A 19,097-nucleotide genomic window follows, 5' to 3' on the forward strand; every position below is an offset into this window, starting at 1 on the left:
GCTGACCATGACCAAAAGCAGCTTAGTGAAGGTGGACAAAATTCTTCTTTTTCTTCCTTTAAGCAAACAGAAGACCAAGGCAAGGTGAAAAAACTTAGCCTCCTTCACAGAACCCCTAATGGCAGGATTAAAAGGGGTTGGGCTGACTGGTTAAGCAAGGTAGTCACAAGCCCCTTTGGCCAACTTGTACAGGAGCAAGCCGAACTCATAGGTCGAGGGAATATTGTAGTGATAACATATGGTTTGTGCAACCAGTCAGCCACAGGATTTAAAAGCATAAATACAGGTCCTTCTCAAAATATTAGCATATTGTGATAAAGTTCATTATTTTCCATAATGTCATGATGAAAATTTAACATTCATATATTTTAGATTCATTGCTCACTAACTGAAATATTTCAGGTCTTTTATTGTCTTAATACGGATGATTTTGGCATACAGCTCATGAAAACCCAAAATTCCTATCTCACAAAATTAGCATATTTCATCCGACCAAAAAAAGAAAAGTGTTTTTAATACAAAAAACGTCAACCTTCAAATAATCATGTACAGTTATGCACTCAATACTTGGTCGGGAATCCTTTTGCAGAAATGACTGCTTCAAAGCGGCGTGGCATGGAGGCAATCAGCCTGTGGCACTGCTGAGGTCTTATGGAGGCCCAGGATGCTTCGATAGCGGCCTTTAGCTCATCCAGAGTGTTGGGTCTTGAGTCTCTCAATGTTCTCTTCACAATATCCCACAGATTCTCTATGGGGTTCAGGTCAGGAGAGTTGGCAGGCCAATTGAGCACAGTGATACCATGGTCAGTAAACCATTTACCAGTGGTTTTGGCACTGTGAGCAGGTGCCAGGTGGTGCTGAAAAATGAAATCTTCATCCCCATAAAGCTTTTCAGCAGATGGAAGCATGAAGTGCTCCAAAATCTCCTGATAGCTAGCTGCATTGACCCTGCCCTTGATAAAACACAGTGGACCAACACCAGCAGCTGACACGGCACCCCAGACCATCACTGACTGTGGGTACTTGACACTGGACTTCTGGCATTTTGGCATTTCCTTCTCCCCAGTCTTCCTCCAGACTCTGGTACCTTGATTTCCGAATGACATGCAGAATTTGCTTTCATCCGAAAAAAGTACTTTGGACCACTGAGCAACAGTCCAGTGCTGCTTCTCTGTAGCCCAGGTCAGGCGCTTCTGCCGCTGTTTCTGGTTCAAAAGTGGCTTGACCTGGGGAATGCAGCACCTGTACCCCATTTCCTGCACACGCCTGTGCACGGTGGCTCTGGATGTTTCTACTTCAGACTCAGTCCACTGCTTCCACAGGTCCCCCAAGGTCTGGAATCGGCCCTTCTCCACAATCTTCCTCAGGGTCCGGTCACCTCTTCTCATTGTGCAGCGTTTTCAGCCACACTTTTTCCTTCCCACAGACTTCCCACTGAGGTGCCTTGATACAGCACTCTGGGAACAGCCTATTCGTTCAGAAATTTCTTTCTGTGTCTTACCCTCTTGCTTGAGGGTGTCAATAGTGGCCTTCTGGACAGCAGTCAGGTCGGCAGTCTTACCCATGATTGGGGTTTTGAGTGATGAACCAGGCTGGGAGTTTTAAAGGCCTCAGGAATCTTTTGCAGGTGTTTAGAGTTAACTCGTTGATTCAGATGATTAGGTTCATAGCTCGTTTAGAGACCCTTTTAATGATATGCTAATTTTGTGAGATAGAAATTTTGGGTTTTCATGAGCTGTATGCCAAAATCATCCGTATTAAGACAATAAAAGACCTGAAATATTTCAGTTAGTGTGCAATGAATCTAAAATATATGAATGTTAAATTTTCATCATTACATTATGGAAAATAATTAACTTTATCACAATATGCTAATATTTTGAGAAGGACCTGTAGTCATAGTAAAATTATTTCAGGTGAGAAGACCTGTGTTGTACGAACCCCCAACCCCCCCCCCCCCCCCCCCCCCCCACGACTTCCTGTCTGCCTACTTTGGAAAAATAAAGAAATAAAGGCCAGAAGTGCTGCAAAAAAAAGAAAATGAGATCTATAATTTAGATCTATAAACGTCTAAATTCAATTACTGAACTAAATTAACTTTTTGATGACATTCAAATTTTCTGAGATGCACCTGAACCGTTTTAGCTGTCACTGACTCACTACTTCCTGAAGAATTTAATCCTTTCATTTGAAAATATATTTAACTGAAGTAAACGAATGCCGTCGTCACCAACTTAACTTTTTCCCTTACTCTCCATACGTCTATGTATCAAAATCATGATAATAATAAAAGTTAGAAATTATATGTATTTTTAGCAGCTTTGCAAAAATAAATTGCCTTTCTGTTTCTAAATAAAATGAGTTAGATCATGTTATACATTTTTGTTTAAACTTTTTATAGTAATAACATAATAACAATAATAAGCATAACCTACCGGCCCTTGTCTAATGGAGGATAAACTATTTATATCACCAGAGAAAATTACTATTACCACACATGACCTTCCAGTGACACAACATACATGCCAAACAAAGACCCTGCCACCTAAAAGGAAAAATATATACTAGCACAGAAAATCATTTATTAAAATATTTACCTCCATTCTGAAGTACAATTTCAAAATGAGGACGCTATGCAAACACTAGAAGACAAAATAAAAAGTGAACAAAACAAAAAGGAGGAAGATGGGGTTTTATCCAGGACGCACGATTAGCAAAGAAAAAATAGTGGGAATAAGCCTACCTCTAATATTCTCGATTTTATCAGCTCTTGAATAATTTTGGCCCCTTCATTTCAACTTCTCGGTTTCTTTCAAAATGGAAATGAAAACTAAAATGCGGCTGCCAACCTACCAGAGTCCGATAGACCCAGCACACTTGTTCTGCAACATTTCTGTGTGTTTCACAGAGGGGACAAGCCTTGTTGAAAGCCTGCCGGTTAAAAGTTTGGTGTGACTTCCACTTCCACTGTTTACACCGTAAAATAAAAAATAAAATAAAACAAGGCTTAGAAGTAAGTGAGAAGCTGTGGAAGCGAGCCCAATCAGTTCAGATTTCAAGGATGTTATTAGAATAATGTCTCAGGATCATACCGTGCAGTTCTCAGTGTAAACATGACATCATTCTGGTCAAACGTCTCCCAAAGTCTTAGTCTGACCCCACCCTAACTAGCTGAATCACATGATCTGGTGTGCTGACCTGAAACTTGGCCACTCCTCTGAACTCCTTAGACAACCACCTTTTTCTGCAAAACTGTCTCCCCACCTAGAGGAAATCTAGCAGTTTGCATTAGTGAGAGAAAAAACAAGTCCAGGAGTGTACAAAACTGTAGAAAATTCCAGAAAAGTAAATTTTTCACAGATTCAAGGTGTTACATGATAGAATCCAAAACATTTGTAAAAGAAGGCAGACTACCTCATCATGCAATAGCATGTAAAACCTTCCTCACCAGCAATTCAATGAAGAAATCTTCTTAATTACCTAATCAGGCACTTACGGTAGTATTGAGGAAGAATGTTGCTTAATTTCATTGAGATTTATGGAGTGTCATTTAATAATCAGAGCTCTTTTAAAATATACACAGCATCCTAATCAGGTGGCGGTGAGGACATTGTAAACAAGAAACGTCATTTGCAGTTTATTTTAGTCATTCTGGTACAGATTTATGTTCAGATTTTCATACTTGTATCCATGACCTTATTGGGCCAGGTCTCAGTTCCTAAATGGCTTCACACCTGCGGAAAACATGTATGCAGAGGAGGGGGTTTATGTTTACATTAGGAACAAGGGAGAAGGACAGGATCAGCAGAAGAAAAATCAGTTGTGTCCTACATTACAACTGCATAAGCTTCATACAGCATTCTGTGAAGACATCATTAATCTTTACTGTTAGACAAGAGATGCAGCAGAAACATCATGAACAAAGTGAAATACAGAGTTAGAAAAATGTCAAACAATCTGTAACCATTAAGTAAAAATCAAAAAATAAAATGGAAGAATGAGTGTGCGTCTTTATATGCAAATTTTTAACATGCTTCAAGCGTGTTAAAAATTAATAGTATTATATATATATACTATTAAAAGATTGCGTAACTGAGCAGAATTTATGAAATATTGCAATGATGGTTTGTAATGGACTGGTGACCTGGCCCGGTTGAACTCTGCGTCTTACCCAGTGACTGCTGGGGATCGGCACAAGACCACCAGCGACCCTGACAAGGATTAGGTGGGAGTAGACGATGTATGGATGCAATGACAATATCTGTTTAGTCAGAGTTTACCTGGCTTTTAACCAATTTTGTGTGAAAGGAATATTTTTACACCTCAGACAAGAGCAACATATACTTGTCTCAGTCAGCTCTGTGTACCTGTTAAAGACTCAAACAATCAAAGCTATAAAAGTAAGAGCCTGTAAGCAGCTGCTAAAACAAGTTTATATCTCTACGGATTTAAGGTTTTATATGTATATAAAACATTATTCGATGGGTCTGCAAAACTAGAGCAAACAGATAGTTAGTTTGAGTTTTTTGTCAAACACGGTGCTATCCACTAAGGTCTTTCTGTGACCCAAAAGACACAGAGAAAAGGGAATACCGACTTGAGGATATACCGGCCTTTGAATGGTCTAACCAAAGTCCACACTTATCGAAGTGTCCTTTCCCCATATGTTGGAGAAGTGAAGATGCGTGGCCCACTGACACTTGTAATTCAGTCGGAGTAATCCTGAGGTCTGCAAAGAAGGGGATAAACTGCTCACACTCAGGTGTGCAAAGCCTGTGGAGAGGTACCAAGAGGGCTCAAAGCTGTATCTATTACAGGGATTTCTAGAAAGTACTGAAATATGGGTCACTTCTGTGAGGAGAAAGATTTAGTTTAGGATTTTTACTGCAAGTTCATGCTAATATACAGCCTGAAGTATTCTGGGTAAAATCTGCAGATGTATCTGTTCAAAACTCCAATGCAGCAAGTACAAAAGTTTAAAAACACATACAACGCTTGGATAATGAAGTTAATGGCAGAAATACAGCTCCTCTATCCTTGGAAAATTACTTGGATTTTTGTTTATCAATTTAAAAGCTCTCACTTCTGTTTTGTTGTAAGTCTCCCACAAAGACATGTGGTCCTGTCATCTGAAGACGTACAATTCTGCAAGTTAAATTCATTATTCCCATTATCTTCTGACATAGACGATTTGTCTTAAAAGAACATGAGTGACACTGAATAACTGACTTTCTGCACAGAAAAAAAAAACAACCTGGTTCAAAAAACATTGCAGGTAAACGTAAATTTAAAGTGCAGAAGATCTGCACTTTACTTCATTGGGAAATATATGCTAGGAAGGAGTTTTAAAACTGCTGCTTAAAGAGGTAAACCTAAATATATTTCTTTCTAAAAATTATTACCAAGAGGATTCTTTCACATTATGTAGTTTTATATGTGAACAATTTAGCATTTTGAACAGTGCTATTAAAATAGCTTCTCTACATCAAAACATTAAAGCCCTTTACAACAAATCAGTCATGATTTCTTGGTCTGAGCGGCTAACGTTCAGTGAGTCAAACATTTTTGTGTTTTCCAAGAAAGAAATTTGGTCAGTCGGTTTTAAAAAATTATTTTTAAATATTTAAACTGCCTCTCCCACATGAAAAATATATCTGGTGAGGACGTATATGGCAGTGAACTAACTGGTCAAATATATTATTGATGTGCTATACAGAGCGCTTCAACATAATAACCTAACAATTATAGATTAACTGAGAAATTGGCTGTTGTCTCTCAACTATATCAGCTCTGAACGGTGACAGGCTGGCTAGTAACTAAAAAATCGGATTATTTTTTCTAAAAAGACAACAGCATCATAACAAAGGGTGCTGGTCCGGTCCAGGGATTGGTAAAAGTGAGAAAATTCACATCTTCAGTTGGTGTGGTATGCTTTCACAAAGAGATTTTCTAGACCAGACCACACAAAGTCATGCAGTTGCAACAGATTGTTTAGGGGGCAGTATTGCTCCAGCATTGCGCAGATTGAGAAGAAAAAAGTCCCGACTCATCTGGGTTTCTGTTGCTACTTTGGTGTTCAAATGTAGTTGTGCACCTGCACCTCTTGACTACTCCAAGTAGCGCCATGAGACATATTCAAACTCTTTGGATTCTCGCTCTTACTTTGTTTTTCCTCTACTTGATCTTCCTCACTCAAATGTGCTGCTCTTGCGTTACATCCTCTCTTCCTGCTTTTGGTACCCTGGTCTGGCATGCATTCACATTGCAAGCAAACTACTCCAGGGTCCAGATAAACCATGCCGAGACCAACAGTTGTAACCGTCCAGGGTATGGTTCTCCGATCCGTTTCAGGGTCAAGGATGGGTTCACGCCGCCGTGATCTGCTCCAGAAACCGGACTCTGGCTCGGTAAAAAGCATTCCAAAGGTTTGGTGTGAAAGCACTGTAAGTAGCACCAGGTGACAAGAACACTCCTTAGAGTGGAAGCTGTCAGTGAACGAAGAACACTTAAAGTTAGCAAAACTGCTGTCTTCTGCAGCCCTCCATCTGTTATAAATATTGGAACATACCGTATGTGGAAATGTTGCCAGACTTTTGAAATTTCAAAGTTAAGGCAAGAATCTACATTAGTAAGACCTACAGAGACTACAGCTTTAGTAATGCTAGCTGGGCTAACCATGCTAATGTCAACTTCATACATATTTTGTTTTACAAATATTGGGGAGTAAAAATTAATCACAAAGGTCTGAAAAATAATTTTGGGATTGAGCTATGTAAACAGCCACGTACTGATTTGCCCATTTTGAACACAAATGTTCAAAAACGGAGGAGCAAGTTATAAAAAAAACAAAAAAAACCAAGTCACCTATTTGGGATAACTCTGGCTTTAAACTGAATGAAAGAGGTAAACCACAGGATGTAACACAACAAACTTGCATGAGCATTTAGGTGTTCACCTTCCGGCTGCTCTAAGCCGTGTTTCACATATAAAACAGTTTGATGTGGAGACTTTTTCCCCTCAAAAAACCATAGCTCTTAAAAAAAACAACCATTGAAGGGCTCAACCTATTGTCGATGGCCGATAAATTCGTCCATTCGCCCAACCTTAATTTGCAGTATAATGCAGGACTAAATATTGTGCCATTAGAAATACCAAAGAAAATGAGCCAACGTGATGCCATTATATTGTGATGATGATGAGTAAAAATTTTAACGAACATCTCAGTGAAGGCTATACTAAAACAATCATTATTTTAACACTTTCAGCTCAACAAAGACTAGAGTTTACAACTGCTGTGGGATTTCCTTTTAAACAAATAACCATGTCCAAATTGACAATGGCAACACTGTTTATTTAATCATTGGAGCATAAGACAAAATATGTAACAATTACATCAAAATTGTTAAATCCTTTGTATGAACCTCTTCCTTTAAAATAAGCTATGCAAAAGAGCAACTACACTAAAACTGGGTTTTACTATTTTTAAGCAAAGAAAAATGACTACAGATAATTTAAACTATCTTTAGAATATTTTATTAAAGATTAGCACAGCTCTTCCACGCTCTCTCACAGCCTGAATGAACTGTTGAAACACCCGACATGTAAAAACCATAATTCTTTTAAAATACCGTTATGTATCTCTGTGCTTCCCCTGACTTCCTTTTTAACACCGTACTGATCCTGAAAACAGCTAACAGTGACTCATCTTCACTCGGTAACAGCTTCCAAACCAAAGCGTGTTGTTGTCAGCACAACCCGTTTACCCCTACTATGGTCTGATAGGAAAAAAGGTTGGATATATCCGGTTCCGACCGGCTGATTTCTGGTCAGGCCCTATTAAGCTCAAAATCACCAGCTGAATTTTTGCTCCAATAAATCTCAATAAGAAATACTGTCAAACTGAGTAGAATGCTGAAATTTGTTTAATGGCCCAGACTGAAGGACAATAAATACTCTACAAGAACAAACAAATTAGTTCTTTCACTGCAAAGAAAAAGAACAAAGTTCTTGTTGCCAAGGACATCTCATACTTCAGAAGAACTAAAGTGCAGAACTCCTAGAAAGTCTTAACAGGTACCTCCCACTCCAACACACCCACTTCATATTCCTCAGACACCAATGACAAAAAAAAGTCCTGCCCAGGTAAGTGTAAAGAACAAGTAGCAAGAACTCCTGAACTAGGGCTGCAGGAATAGAAAAACACCATTTTGTTCTTGCAGCCCCGGGAGAGAAGAAATTTCTCTGGTTTTGCAGAGTATGTATTTACATTGTACTTCAAAATAGGTGTACACCAGGGTGCTGTGGGGATTTTGAGAAAGAGATTTTTTGGCAGATCCTCATTTACAAAGTTTGTTAAATGTGGCGTCTTTAGTTGTGCAAGTTTTTTTTGTCGACTGATTACTTTACTCCAACTTTAAAAGGCCCATGGTAGAGAAGCTGAAATTACTGTATCTCTTTAATAGTATATTAAGCCTGAAGCCTTAAACATGTTAGTACCTAAACTATAGGGGTGTATTAAGGATAGCTGTAAAAACAAGAACAAAGTGTGGGCTGATTACATCCGATGACTTTCTAAGAAAGAAGCAGATTCTTTTAAGATTGACACACGAGTGTGCCTTAGATTTATCTAAAGTGACTCACCAGCCTTATGTGCCCATCAAAAGAATAGCTGGAAGAAATGTGGTTCTTACTACACTATCAGCAGCTGCAACAGCAAATAATTACTCCTTTCAAAACAAAGTATTGACTTCCATTATAAAAACAAAAAAAATCTGTCCAATAGAAGCTTAAGCACAAAAACTCTGAAACAATTATTTCGCAATCCTATGCTGAGCACTGCCAAACAGATAGCAAGGAAGCCCTGAAAAATAAATAAAATAAACAAGAATTCCTCTAAGGAGGGTTATAATTTGTCAAAGCACATGCTGGAATTTCTAGCAAAGAACAAACAAAAGCAAAAACAGAGCCTGACACACCCGGAAGCAAAGGAATGCTCAGACTAGAAACAGTCTAAGCTATACACACAATCACTCTATCAATGATTACCCAGTGCAAGTCCTCTAAACCTATGAGAATGATAATGTCTTCTTTAAATAGACACATACCTGTCATTCTGTTGACCTAGGAATCAACAAGGTGAGACACATGACCCTGTGTGGACTGGCGGCAACAATCCTACAGCATCTTCATCTCTTTCTCAATAAAGAGAAGAGGCAAAAATGAATCCACGAGATACTGCACCCATGCCTACCTCACACACTGAACCACCCGCCCACAAGTGTTGCAATAACCTGAGGCCTACTTGAGCATGTGTCCACAGGGTAGGGCATGCCCCTGGTTAGCAGGAAACCCAGTCATTTATAGTAATACAGTGCTTTGAAAAAGTATTGGCCAACCTTAAAGATTCCTTCTGTTTCTTCACATTATTAACCAAATATTAATGTCAGACAACCCAAGTAAACATGAGATGCAGTTTTTAAATTATGATAAATTCTGAGAAACTATCCAAAGCATCCTGGCCCTATGTGAAAACGTAAATGCCCCCTAAACCTAATAACTAGTTGAGTCACTCCTGGCGAAAACTGCCTCTAAGTGTTTCCAATAACTGCCAAAGTGTTTACATCAGAGAGATTTTGGCCATTGTTGTTGACTTGTTTTGATTCAATCACATTGGAGGGTTTTCGAGCATGAACAGACCGCTGAGGGTCAAGTCACAGCATCTCTGTAGGAATAAGGTTCAGACCTTGGCTTGGTGACTCAAAAGCCTTAGTTTTGGTTTTCTGAGCCATTCAAAGGTGGAGATCCTGGTGTGTTTTGTCTTGTCCTGCTGCATAACGCAAATGTGCCTAAGCTTACAAACTCCTTAAGGAATTTCTGCTTTAGAACAAAATTCATGGTTCTATCAGTTATTGCAAATCATTCAGATTCTGACAAAGCAAATCAGCCCCAGACCATCACCGTGCAACCTCCATTTTGGTTTAATGTTCTTTTTCTGAAATGCTGCGTTTGTTTTACACCACGTAACAGGAGCTGACACAAAATTCCACTTTTGTCTCACTAGTCCACCAATTCATTTCCAAAAAACGTTTCCTTCAATTTTTTTCATTATTGTTGAAATTCTTTTGTGACCTCCTGGTTCAGTTGTACCACATTTTCTCCGCTGGTGGATAATGATCATCACATTGATTCACTGAACTCTCAAAGCCTTAGAAATTATTTTTTAATACCTTTCAGACAGATAGATGTCAATGGCAGTTTCCTACATGAATTTCTTTATTGTTTCCTGATGTGTTGCTTTTTGAGATCTTTATCCTACTTTATGCTGTCATAAATTGTTCTATTTAAGTTATTGCTTTATTCTATAAGTCAGGCATCAATCAGGCCAAGGTACTGCTAGTGAAACCAAACAAAAGACTGTGATTAATCAAAGCCAACTGATGACGTAACAGTGCTGTTTGGTTAGCTTTTTTCCATTAATGAATAAATTTGTCATTTAATACTTGCTTTTTGTTGTTACCCAAGTAATATTTGCTTGAAATTAAATTGAAAATCTGAAAGATTAAAGTGTGACAAAAACAGACAAAAAGTGAAGAAATCTGTTAAGGGCAAATACAGCACTGTCCCACCATCAGAACACACTAATATACACAATATTGATATTTCCTCAGCTGAAGGAATGTTTACTCAAAAGAGGATGTTGGAAAGATGACAGCGCTGCCAAACAATCTATGTTTGCAGTGTACAGCGGTGTATATTTCTGCGAACAAATCCCAACAGAGATGATTCACCTCTAAAATAATTTCCTCACAACAGTAGGTCATCTAATGGGGAGCAGACAGGCTCAACTTAAGTCTCATCAGCTGTTTCCAACATGGCACCCGCAGCAATATGTTGTGACAGAGTGAGACATGAATTATTCTGATTGCATGCAAATCCCTTAAATAGAATTACAGATTGAGCTAGGCAGACATGCTTCATTGTGTCACACATTGTTAGTTAAATACGTGTAATACCCTGATGCATTTCTGCATACAGTTACAATGCAAACACAGAATCCGCTGCAGTACTGCTTCCTAATAGTGAATTATAGTATTAGGTTGGGTTGTGTGCATTCACAGAAGTCATTAAAATAAACTAATTCATTTTGCAACAGCTGTGCTAAAAGACTTGCTACGCATAATTTGAGTTGTTCATTATTTAACCTAATTTAACAGTTTAGGAAATATGTGTTTAATCAGTGTGGCATGTTTTATTGAACCTGTGCACTCCATTTGCTGTGTCAAACATTTCCCACAGAAAAGGAATGATTTGATATACATGATAAATTGGTGGTGATGAATGTGAGTATTTTCTTCTTTTGCCAAAAATGGACAGAAACATAAAACAGAACAAAAAATGAAAAGCAAATAAAAAAATTCTCATTAACAAATGCCCCTATTATTGAACAAATGAAAGACATCTGGGTCTGCATGGTGGCACAGTTGGTAGCACTGTTGCTTTGCAGCAAGAAGGTTGTGGGATCAGCTATAGAAAATGGATGGATGGACAGTATACAAAGGTTTTAAATGCTTACGATATCAAACTGTGACTGAACCTTTGCTGGCTGTATGGGGGCCCCTCCCCAACCTGTTGCTGAACAATGACAACCAGCTGCCCGAAAGAAGGCTTCACCAGCTTTTCCCTTCCTTAAACGAAAGACAAGTTGGGTTGTTTAAAAATATTTCATATGGTCTGGAACCCAAACGACCACCAGTAATGTGGTCAGTAATGTAAGTAATGTAACACTGTTTTAAAACTACAGCTGGAAAGCTATAAACTCTGTAAAGCAGCCGGAAGCACCGACTCATTTGTTTACCAATATCAGCTTCGTAAGCTCCCAGTGTTACTCTATAAGAAGCAGAAAAAGCTTTTTATTTTTTTATTTTTAACAAAAGTAAAAGAGTGGTATTTCTACTCAAAGCAGAGTAAATCTCGCTTGAGATTCTTGAGAATCTCATACAGGCCAACGCCTAGCTCTAACCATGTTTAGATGTGTTCTCAATAGAAACAGCACTCATACTGGTGACACTTGTCCAATATTTCAAACAGATGCACTTTAACGAAAGCGCTAAAGCTTTAATCCATCTGTCCTGCTCTTTTTGTATAAATTAAAAAACTGCCTAAATGTTGCATTAGAGAACAGTCTAAGACCCTGACAATTAAATATTACAATAAACCAATTTAGATATGGCCACCCTAAATAATTAGTGTTTCCCACAGTCTGATTACAACTGCAGCAGTTCTAACAGGAGGGTAAATAATAATCTTAGTCTTGCACTTAATAACTAACTGAATACCTTTATTTCCTCCCTGTGACTAACACTCATTATTGCTTGTTCTCTCAGTCAACAGACAAACTGGTGAAATTAGTTCCATCCTTCTTTAAATACAGCTCATAGATTAAAAAAACTTCAATATGAGACTTATTTGTTTCCATGTAGGTTTATTTTAAAAAAAAAGAAAACACACACACAAAAGCCAAGAAGAGTATCTTGCCTGTAGACAAGGGCACTTTGTTACATGTGTGTGCTAAGGAGGTGGAAAGCCCCTCTCTGCAGCTCTACAGAAGAGCAGGATTTACCGAAAAGTAATGAAAACGATCTAATGCCCCTTTTCCACTGGCTCGATTTGGCCCTACTCAACTCTGCTCCCCTCGCTTTGCGAGCGTTTCCATTACTGTTTTTTCCATACCAGTACCTACGTTTTTGGTCCCTGCTCCTGAGCAGGTATGACCGGGCCGAGTCGGGACTACGTGTGATGTGAACAGACTGCTGTTTACTGATTGGCCATGGGAGAAGGAGAAATGAGAAGGTTTTCTTTGAGACAACGCAGGGAAACGTTAATAAAACTCAAGAGCAACTACAATAATATTAAGGACCACAGTGGCTGGAGCAGGTCATACATGTAATCTTACCATTTAGAGATCATAAACCATGCCTGAAGACTGAACGAAAAGAAAAAGGACAAATCAGCTTTCTAAATTACACGCAGGCAGAGCACTGTATGTAATAACATCCTAAATCAGTTGATCACACATAAAATCAGCTGTTCAGAGGCACAAACATTTCCCCCAAAACACACAAAACAATACCACCATGAAACAACGTGTTTGGTTCGGACATTAATTGACGGTTCTTTAGCGAACCAGCGTCTGCAGGAGGAGGGAGCAGGCAGAGTGCAGCTGCCCATAATCAGACTGCCTGCATCGGACCAAACGGGACGATGAGCCCGCTGAATCTGCGGAGCATGAATATGGAAAATCCAACCTAAAACTAACTTCAAAGTTCATATGTCCGTGGTTTTGCGCTTATAAGTCCTTGTCCTCGTTATTGACACGGATAAGACAAAAACTTCATAAAGTCCAAAACTGTAATTTGTTCAGACAACTTTGGAGCTTTACCATCCAGACAGCAGCGTCTCTCCTCTCTGCTTCTCCTGCCACAACCCCCTCACATCAGAACCTCTGAGCCTTATTTTATAAATTCTGGCTGGGCTGTGGTCCAGGTAATTATCCTAGTGGATCATTTTCGACATAAAAACATAAATAAGACATTCTTGCATCTACATTAACACAAACGTTATTAGTATTTAGTTTGTGTTTTTGTTTTCTATTTATTTTTTATAATTTCACGCAGATTACTTTAATGTGACAATGTAACACAATCACGTTAATAGCAGCTCTACACTCATTGCTGGAGGCGGGGCTTCAACCACCATAGCTTAGCCGTTGGCGGGTTAGACCGCAGTACAGAGTAGAGCAAAACCGAGTAGTACCGAGCCGTGCCGGTTAAAACGAGCCATTGGAAAAAGGGCATAAAAGAAGACAGACAGAGAATGCATACCTCCACCACTCAACGTAGGGACAATTATGCCACAGATTCCAACTTAGCTAAGTGAGCTAGTATTTTCAAGGAAAGGACAAAAGTGGTTCAATTTGATTTTTTTCACTGTCAGAACATACCAATAGCACTTGGATTCAATTTATATCACTATTAGTTCAAAACTTACAAATCTCTTAGCAACTTACCGAACCAGTAGGGCTTCAGCTACTATTTGTTGTTAATTGTCAGTCTCCAGCTTTATTTTCACCTTACACTAACAAATTTTGACAATACTTTGTGCTTTGTTTTTTTTTGTTGAGTCAGATGTGAAAGTGTGTAAAATGGTCCTATTCTGCAATGGCGAAGAATCCTGGATGCAAATCGTGATCTGGATCACCACCAAAATTTTATGAATTCTTCTTTGGGCTAAGACACACCCTTGATAAAAAGCATTCATAAGAATTCGCCTGTAACTTTTCAGTAAAGTATCTATTGCCCACACACAGACAGACAAACAAACTCAAATGAAAACATAACCTTCTTGGCAGAGGTAACAACGTTTTGAATAGGTCAGTTGGTATTCACACGTGGGGCACACCCATGTGTAAAACACTGATTTTTACATATGTGAGAGAAAGGCTGGGAAAACCAACTGTAACAAAGCTCTAGGATATTTTTGCTTGAAACGTTTCTCTGCATTGGGATGCAAAAATAGTATTTATTTCTTGGCAAAGAAACATGTTTTCATTCATAACAATCACCAGACAGGACATCTGTACAAATATATTCCAGTCTTGTGACTTCAGGTCTTGTTGAAGAGTTGTTTAGTGTACTGAGACAGCTATTTCAGACAACAGTGATAAATTATCAAGATTGCGAGGCTAAATTAATTTGTGAAGAGACGTGCACTTCTCAACTTTTGTGAATGTGGAAAACAACAAGGGAAAGAGAACTCCTTGTTCCTGTAGCATGTCATGAAAATTAAAAAACACAAATATGCAGAACTGAAGAAAACAAGCAAGAAAAGAACAGGATGTTCCTTCTAAAAACTAATCAGCAACAGTGTGGTGATGTTTAAATATGCACGTGTAGGTATAGTGATTATACTATTTTCATAACTTCAAATTTATATTTTACAACCTAAGTTTGCCAGTACTTTAACAAACATGATTAAATTGTTTTAGAGCAGTTGACAGGATTTTTTTTTTTAAATGGGGGGTGGGGGGGTGGTAAGGTAAAAGTTACATTAATTAACTACATTACTGTCATTGAAATGCAACATATGTCCAGTTGCTCCGTAATTTTAACAAAGAATGACGAATGACGTCGACATAGTCACGGAGAATGTGTAATCGTTCTCATTAATTAACCTAACGGAGTTGCTCCGTCGGTCGGAACGGAACAGAGCAGGAACGGAGGATGTGGAATTCTTTCGCCTCCTTCTACAAACAACTGTAGCAAGCAGGAAGGAGCCATCGGTGTTGGTTTTTCAAAATAAAGTTTTGAAAAACTTTATGCAACACCTGAGCAAGAAGTTTTATGATATTTAAATTTCATACTCTGATTATGGTTAGTATAAGTGCGTAAATAAAAATTAACATAAGGCATACATATATATTTAAAAAAAGAATTATTCTGAAGGTGTGGTGGCTTTTATTTTGCCGTGGCAGTGCGCCATTATCAATTACATGTAGGGAGACCCTGCAGCATTATTTAAATGTGATGCTTAGTAACAAAAACACAAGCAAAAATCTTATATATACATGCTTTTTCGAATTAGTGCTGCTCTTGGGAAAAAAGTCTAAAATTGCAGTTACTTAACCTCAGAGAAGTGAGGCATAAAATCTTGTATTCTTCTGCACATATTAATGCTTGTACTTTGCATTTTTACTATGCAGATCCCTGAAACTTTCCAAGTAAAAAGCCTGACCTTAAATCACTGCAGAATACATCACGTTTAGTTTGAAGTTGGACCCAAGTGCAGGCAGAGCCAGAGACAGAGAGGTGAAGTGGAGAATCTTTAGTATAACCGAATAATGATGACTTATAATGCTGACACGTAGGGAACATAGGGACGAAGGGGCGTAAGACCACCTTGGGTAAAACAGGCAGGAAAACAGAGCAAGAGAAGGATCCAGCACTGAACTATTAAAACCGGTGAGCTAGGGCTGCAGCTAACAATTATTTTAGTACTCAAGTATTCTATCAATTATATTAGAAAATTGGCACATTCTACATACTTTTCATTTAGTTACTTAAGCTTATTTTATGAGTGATAGAAATACATGAAATAGAAAATCCAAATAAACAATAATTACAATTTTTAAAATCAAAATGTATATTTTATTTACAGCATGTTTTTAAAAAAAGGTTGTAACATCAAAATGTCAAAACACTAACCCTAAAATAAATACAGTGTAATTTAGAGCTAATTTAAATTCGGGCATAATAACCACTGCTTGTAATATATCAAACCTCACTATGATTTCCTCGCACATGCAACTAGTCTTGTTCTGCAGACATCTGTTGTTTACGGAAGTGCTTAGTCAGTAAAATAAGCCTTTCTGGTGTGTATTTGAAGCGCGAGTTGATATTGCATGTGCAAATTAGCCGCGAATTGACACGTGGGTGGGAGTCTGCCACTGCAGTGGACGTTTCTTGCTCAGGTGCTGCAGTATCGAGGAAGTGATAATATGGAATGCACTGTATTTTTTCTGTTAAGCTTAAAGGGATCCCACTCTTTTGACATTTTATGTCATTTTCTCTGCACTTCATTTTGCCCCTGTGGTCTCCCTCCATAACTGATAACCGCACTTTGCATCCACATATCAGCAGGATAGGTTATTATCAGCGGAAGTGAAAGCACTGTGCAACACTAATACCCACCAATGGAACAGTGTGCTGTAGAGTTAAACAGAATTTAACAAGGCCTACGAATACTAACGAATTTTAGTAATCAAGTTACTATTAAAATATTCGAGCTTAAATATTGAGGGAGGTGTGGAGAATGACAATGAGAGCAGGTGAGTTGATCAGGGGAAAATGTGGAGCAGCTAATGCAGAAGGAAAGCAGGGACACAGTGAGGGAAACTAATTAACACAGAGGGAGCTGACCTAAGACATAGAAACAGAACACAATAAATAAGTAAGAAACTTAACCAGGGATGAACCGATATGAAAATCAGGGTCGATATAGATATCTAATTATTATTATTATTATTGCTGTTATGGCCGATAACAGATATTTACTAATATTATTTATATTATATATTCTTTTGCCTATGGTTTCGACACCGTAAAATACACAAAAGTTGTTAGTATTACTTACACTTTTAATTATCGGACCAATATTGATATGTTAAAAAATTACTAACATCGGCCAATACCGATATATCGTGTATCTCAAAACTAAACCTAAAAGAATGAACTATTATGGCAAAACACAAATAGAAACCAGTCTCTCAGCCTGAATGAAGACGATAGAGACCGCAGCGGACAACTTTCGTTCTTCATCCACAGCCGGACGTTAGCGGGTAGCTAACCTTTTGTTCACAGAACGAACGCACCTTCTGCATTTTAACCCTTTTATTAACCTGGTATTTTAAAGGTATGTGTTGATTCTGGTGCTAAGCTATTAGCTTCTTTGTTAGCCTAACGGCCCGCCGGTAAGAACACGTGTGTGCTAGCATTAAGGCTAGTCAACAGAAAGGTTGTTGGTTTTCAAGCTAGTGAATAATAGTCCCTGAACATCATTTGCTAGAGTTGATAACTAAGTAAACACCATTAAGCCCCATCTCTCCAGAAAGATTTGGCTCTTTTCCAAAATACTCTTCAAATATTATTTCAATAAATAAAGGCAGTTAATTAGACACCGTTGAGAATTAGTCATCCAGGAGGTTGGTTTTATTCGGCAGATCATTATTTAAAACATTATTTTATTGAAATAATATTTTACTTGATCTTGCATTGTGGTTTGTCTAAACGTTTGCTGATTATTGCCTAAGTTAGTTCCAAGACTAACTTAACTTCACTTCCAGATTCTTCAAGATAATCCTTGGTTCTCAAACATAAACATGGCATGGTAATGTTGCATCTCTTTTTTGGTCATGATTTCCAATCATCTTTAATCAACTTGTTTATATTGTATATAGCCCATTAGTCTTCATTATTCTTTAATTCTGCTTGGTAGTTTAGTTGAATTGTTTTAGCATAGTAAAGAGTTTGTTGATTAAAATATGTTTGACTTTGAGTTGACTTATTTTTGTTAATAAATTCTTGTATTTTAAGAAATTGTGTGAATTCATTCCATGTGTGTGCAGAGTTTATGCTGTTCAATAATGCCAGAGCTCGTCTCACACCTTTCTATTCTGTCCTAATACCATCGCCTTACTAGGCTGGTATTCACAGGACAACCCTTAACAGACCGAAATATTATTTGATAAAATATTAATATTAAATAATATTCTCAGATTCATATTTACAACATTCCTAATAGCCCCACTTCCTTTTTTGGAATGTATTTACCACAAAATTCCAACTGTTGGTTGGAGCATGATCCTTTAAAGTCTGATGTCTTGGCAAACTATTTAATAAAAATTGCAAGAGGAACATTGCCTATAAATAGCTCCAAGGATTTAAAATCCCAATTTAAACCAAATAGCAGTATCCAGACTGCATAGAGATATATAGAAACACGACATTATCTACATTACAGAACTGCATGGCACAGTTAAACTGAATGTATATTATTGTGTCTATATTCAAATGATTAAAAAAAAGAGCATTTTATTGAAAAACCTGAGACTTACAGTACAGACCAAAAGTTTGGACACACCTTCTCATTCAAAGAGTTTTCTTTATTTTCATGACTATGAATATTGTAGCTTCACACTGAAGGCATCAAAACTATGAATTAACACATGTGGAATTATATACTGAACAAAAAAGTGTGAAACAACTGAAAATATGTCTTATATTCTAGATTCTTCAAAGTAACCATCTTTTGCTTTGATTACTGCTCCGCACACTCTTGGCATTATGTTGATGAGCTTCAAGAGGTAGTCACCTGAAATGGTTTTCCAACAGTCTTGAAGGAGTTCCCAGAGATGCTTAGCACTTGTTGGCCGTTTTGCCTTCACTCTGCGGTCCAGCTCACCCTAAACCATCTCGATTGGGTTCAGGTCCGGTAACTGTGGAGGCCAGGTCATCTGACCCAGCACCCCATCACTCTCCTTCTTG

At 38.0% G+C, this 19,097-nt stretch overlaps 1 protein-coding gene across 1 annotated transcript in view; it reads right to left on the reverse strand.

Moving 5' to 3' along the window:
• Positions 1 to 9,233, reverse strand: part of LOC124870802 (plakophilin-4-like) — a 109,246-nt gene extending 100,013 nt beyond the window's left edge. Inside the window, exon 1 of the mRNA XM_047369607.1 lies at positions 9,105 to 9,233. Within this exon, the coding sequence (XP_047225563.1) occupies positions 9,105 to 9,111 (7 nt within the window). The 5' untranslated portion in view covers positions 9,112 to 9,233. The remainder of the gene's footprint in view (positions 1 to 9,104) is intronic.
• Positions 9,234 to 19,097: the final 9,864 nt, after the last annotated feature.

The sequence above is a fragment of the Girardinichthys multiradiatus genome, chromosome 7 (assembly GCF_021462225.1).
Source record: "Girardinichthys multiradiatus isolate DD_20200921_A chromosome 7, DD_fGirMul_XY1, whole genome shotgun sequence".
NCBI lineage: Eukaryota > Metazoa > Chordata > Actinopteri > Cyprinodontiformes > Goodeidae > Girardinichthys > Girardinichthys multiradiatus.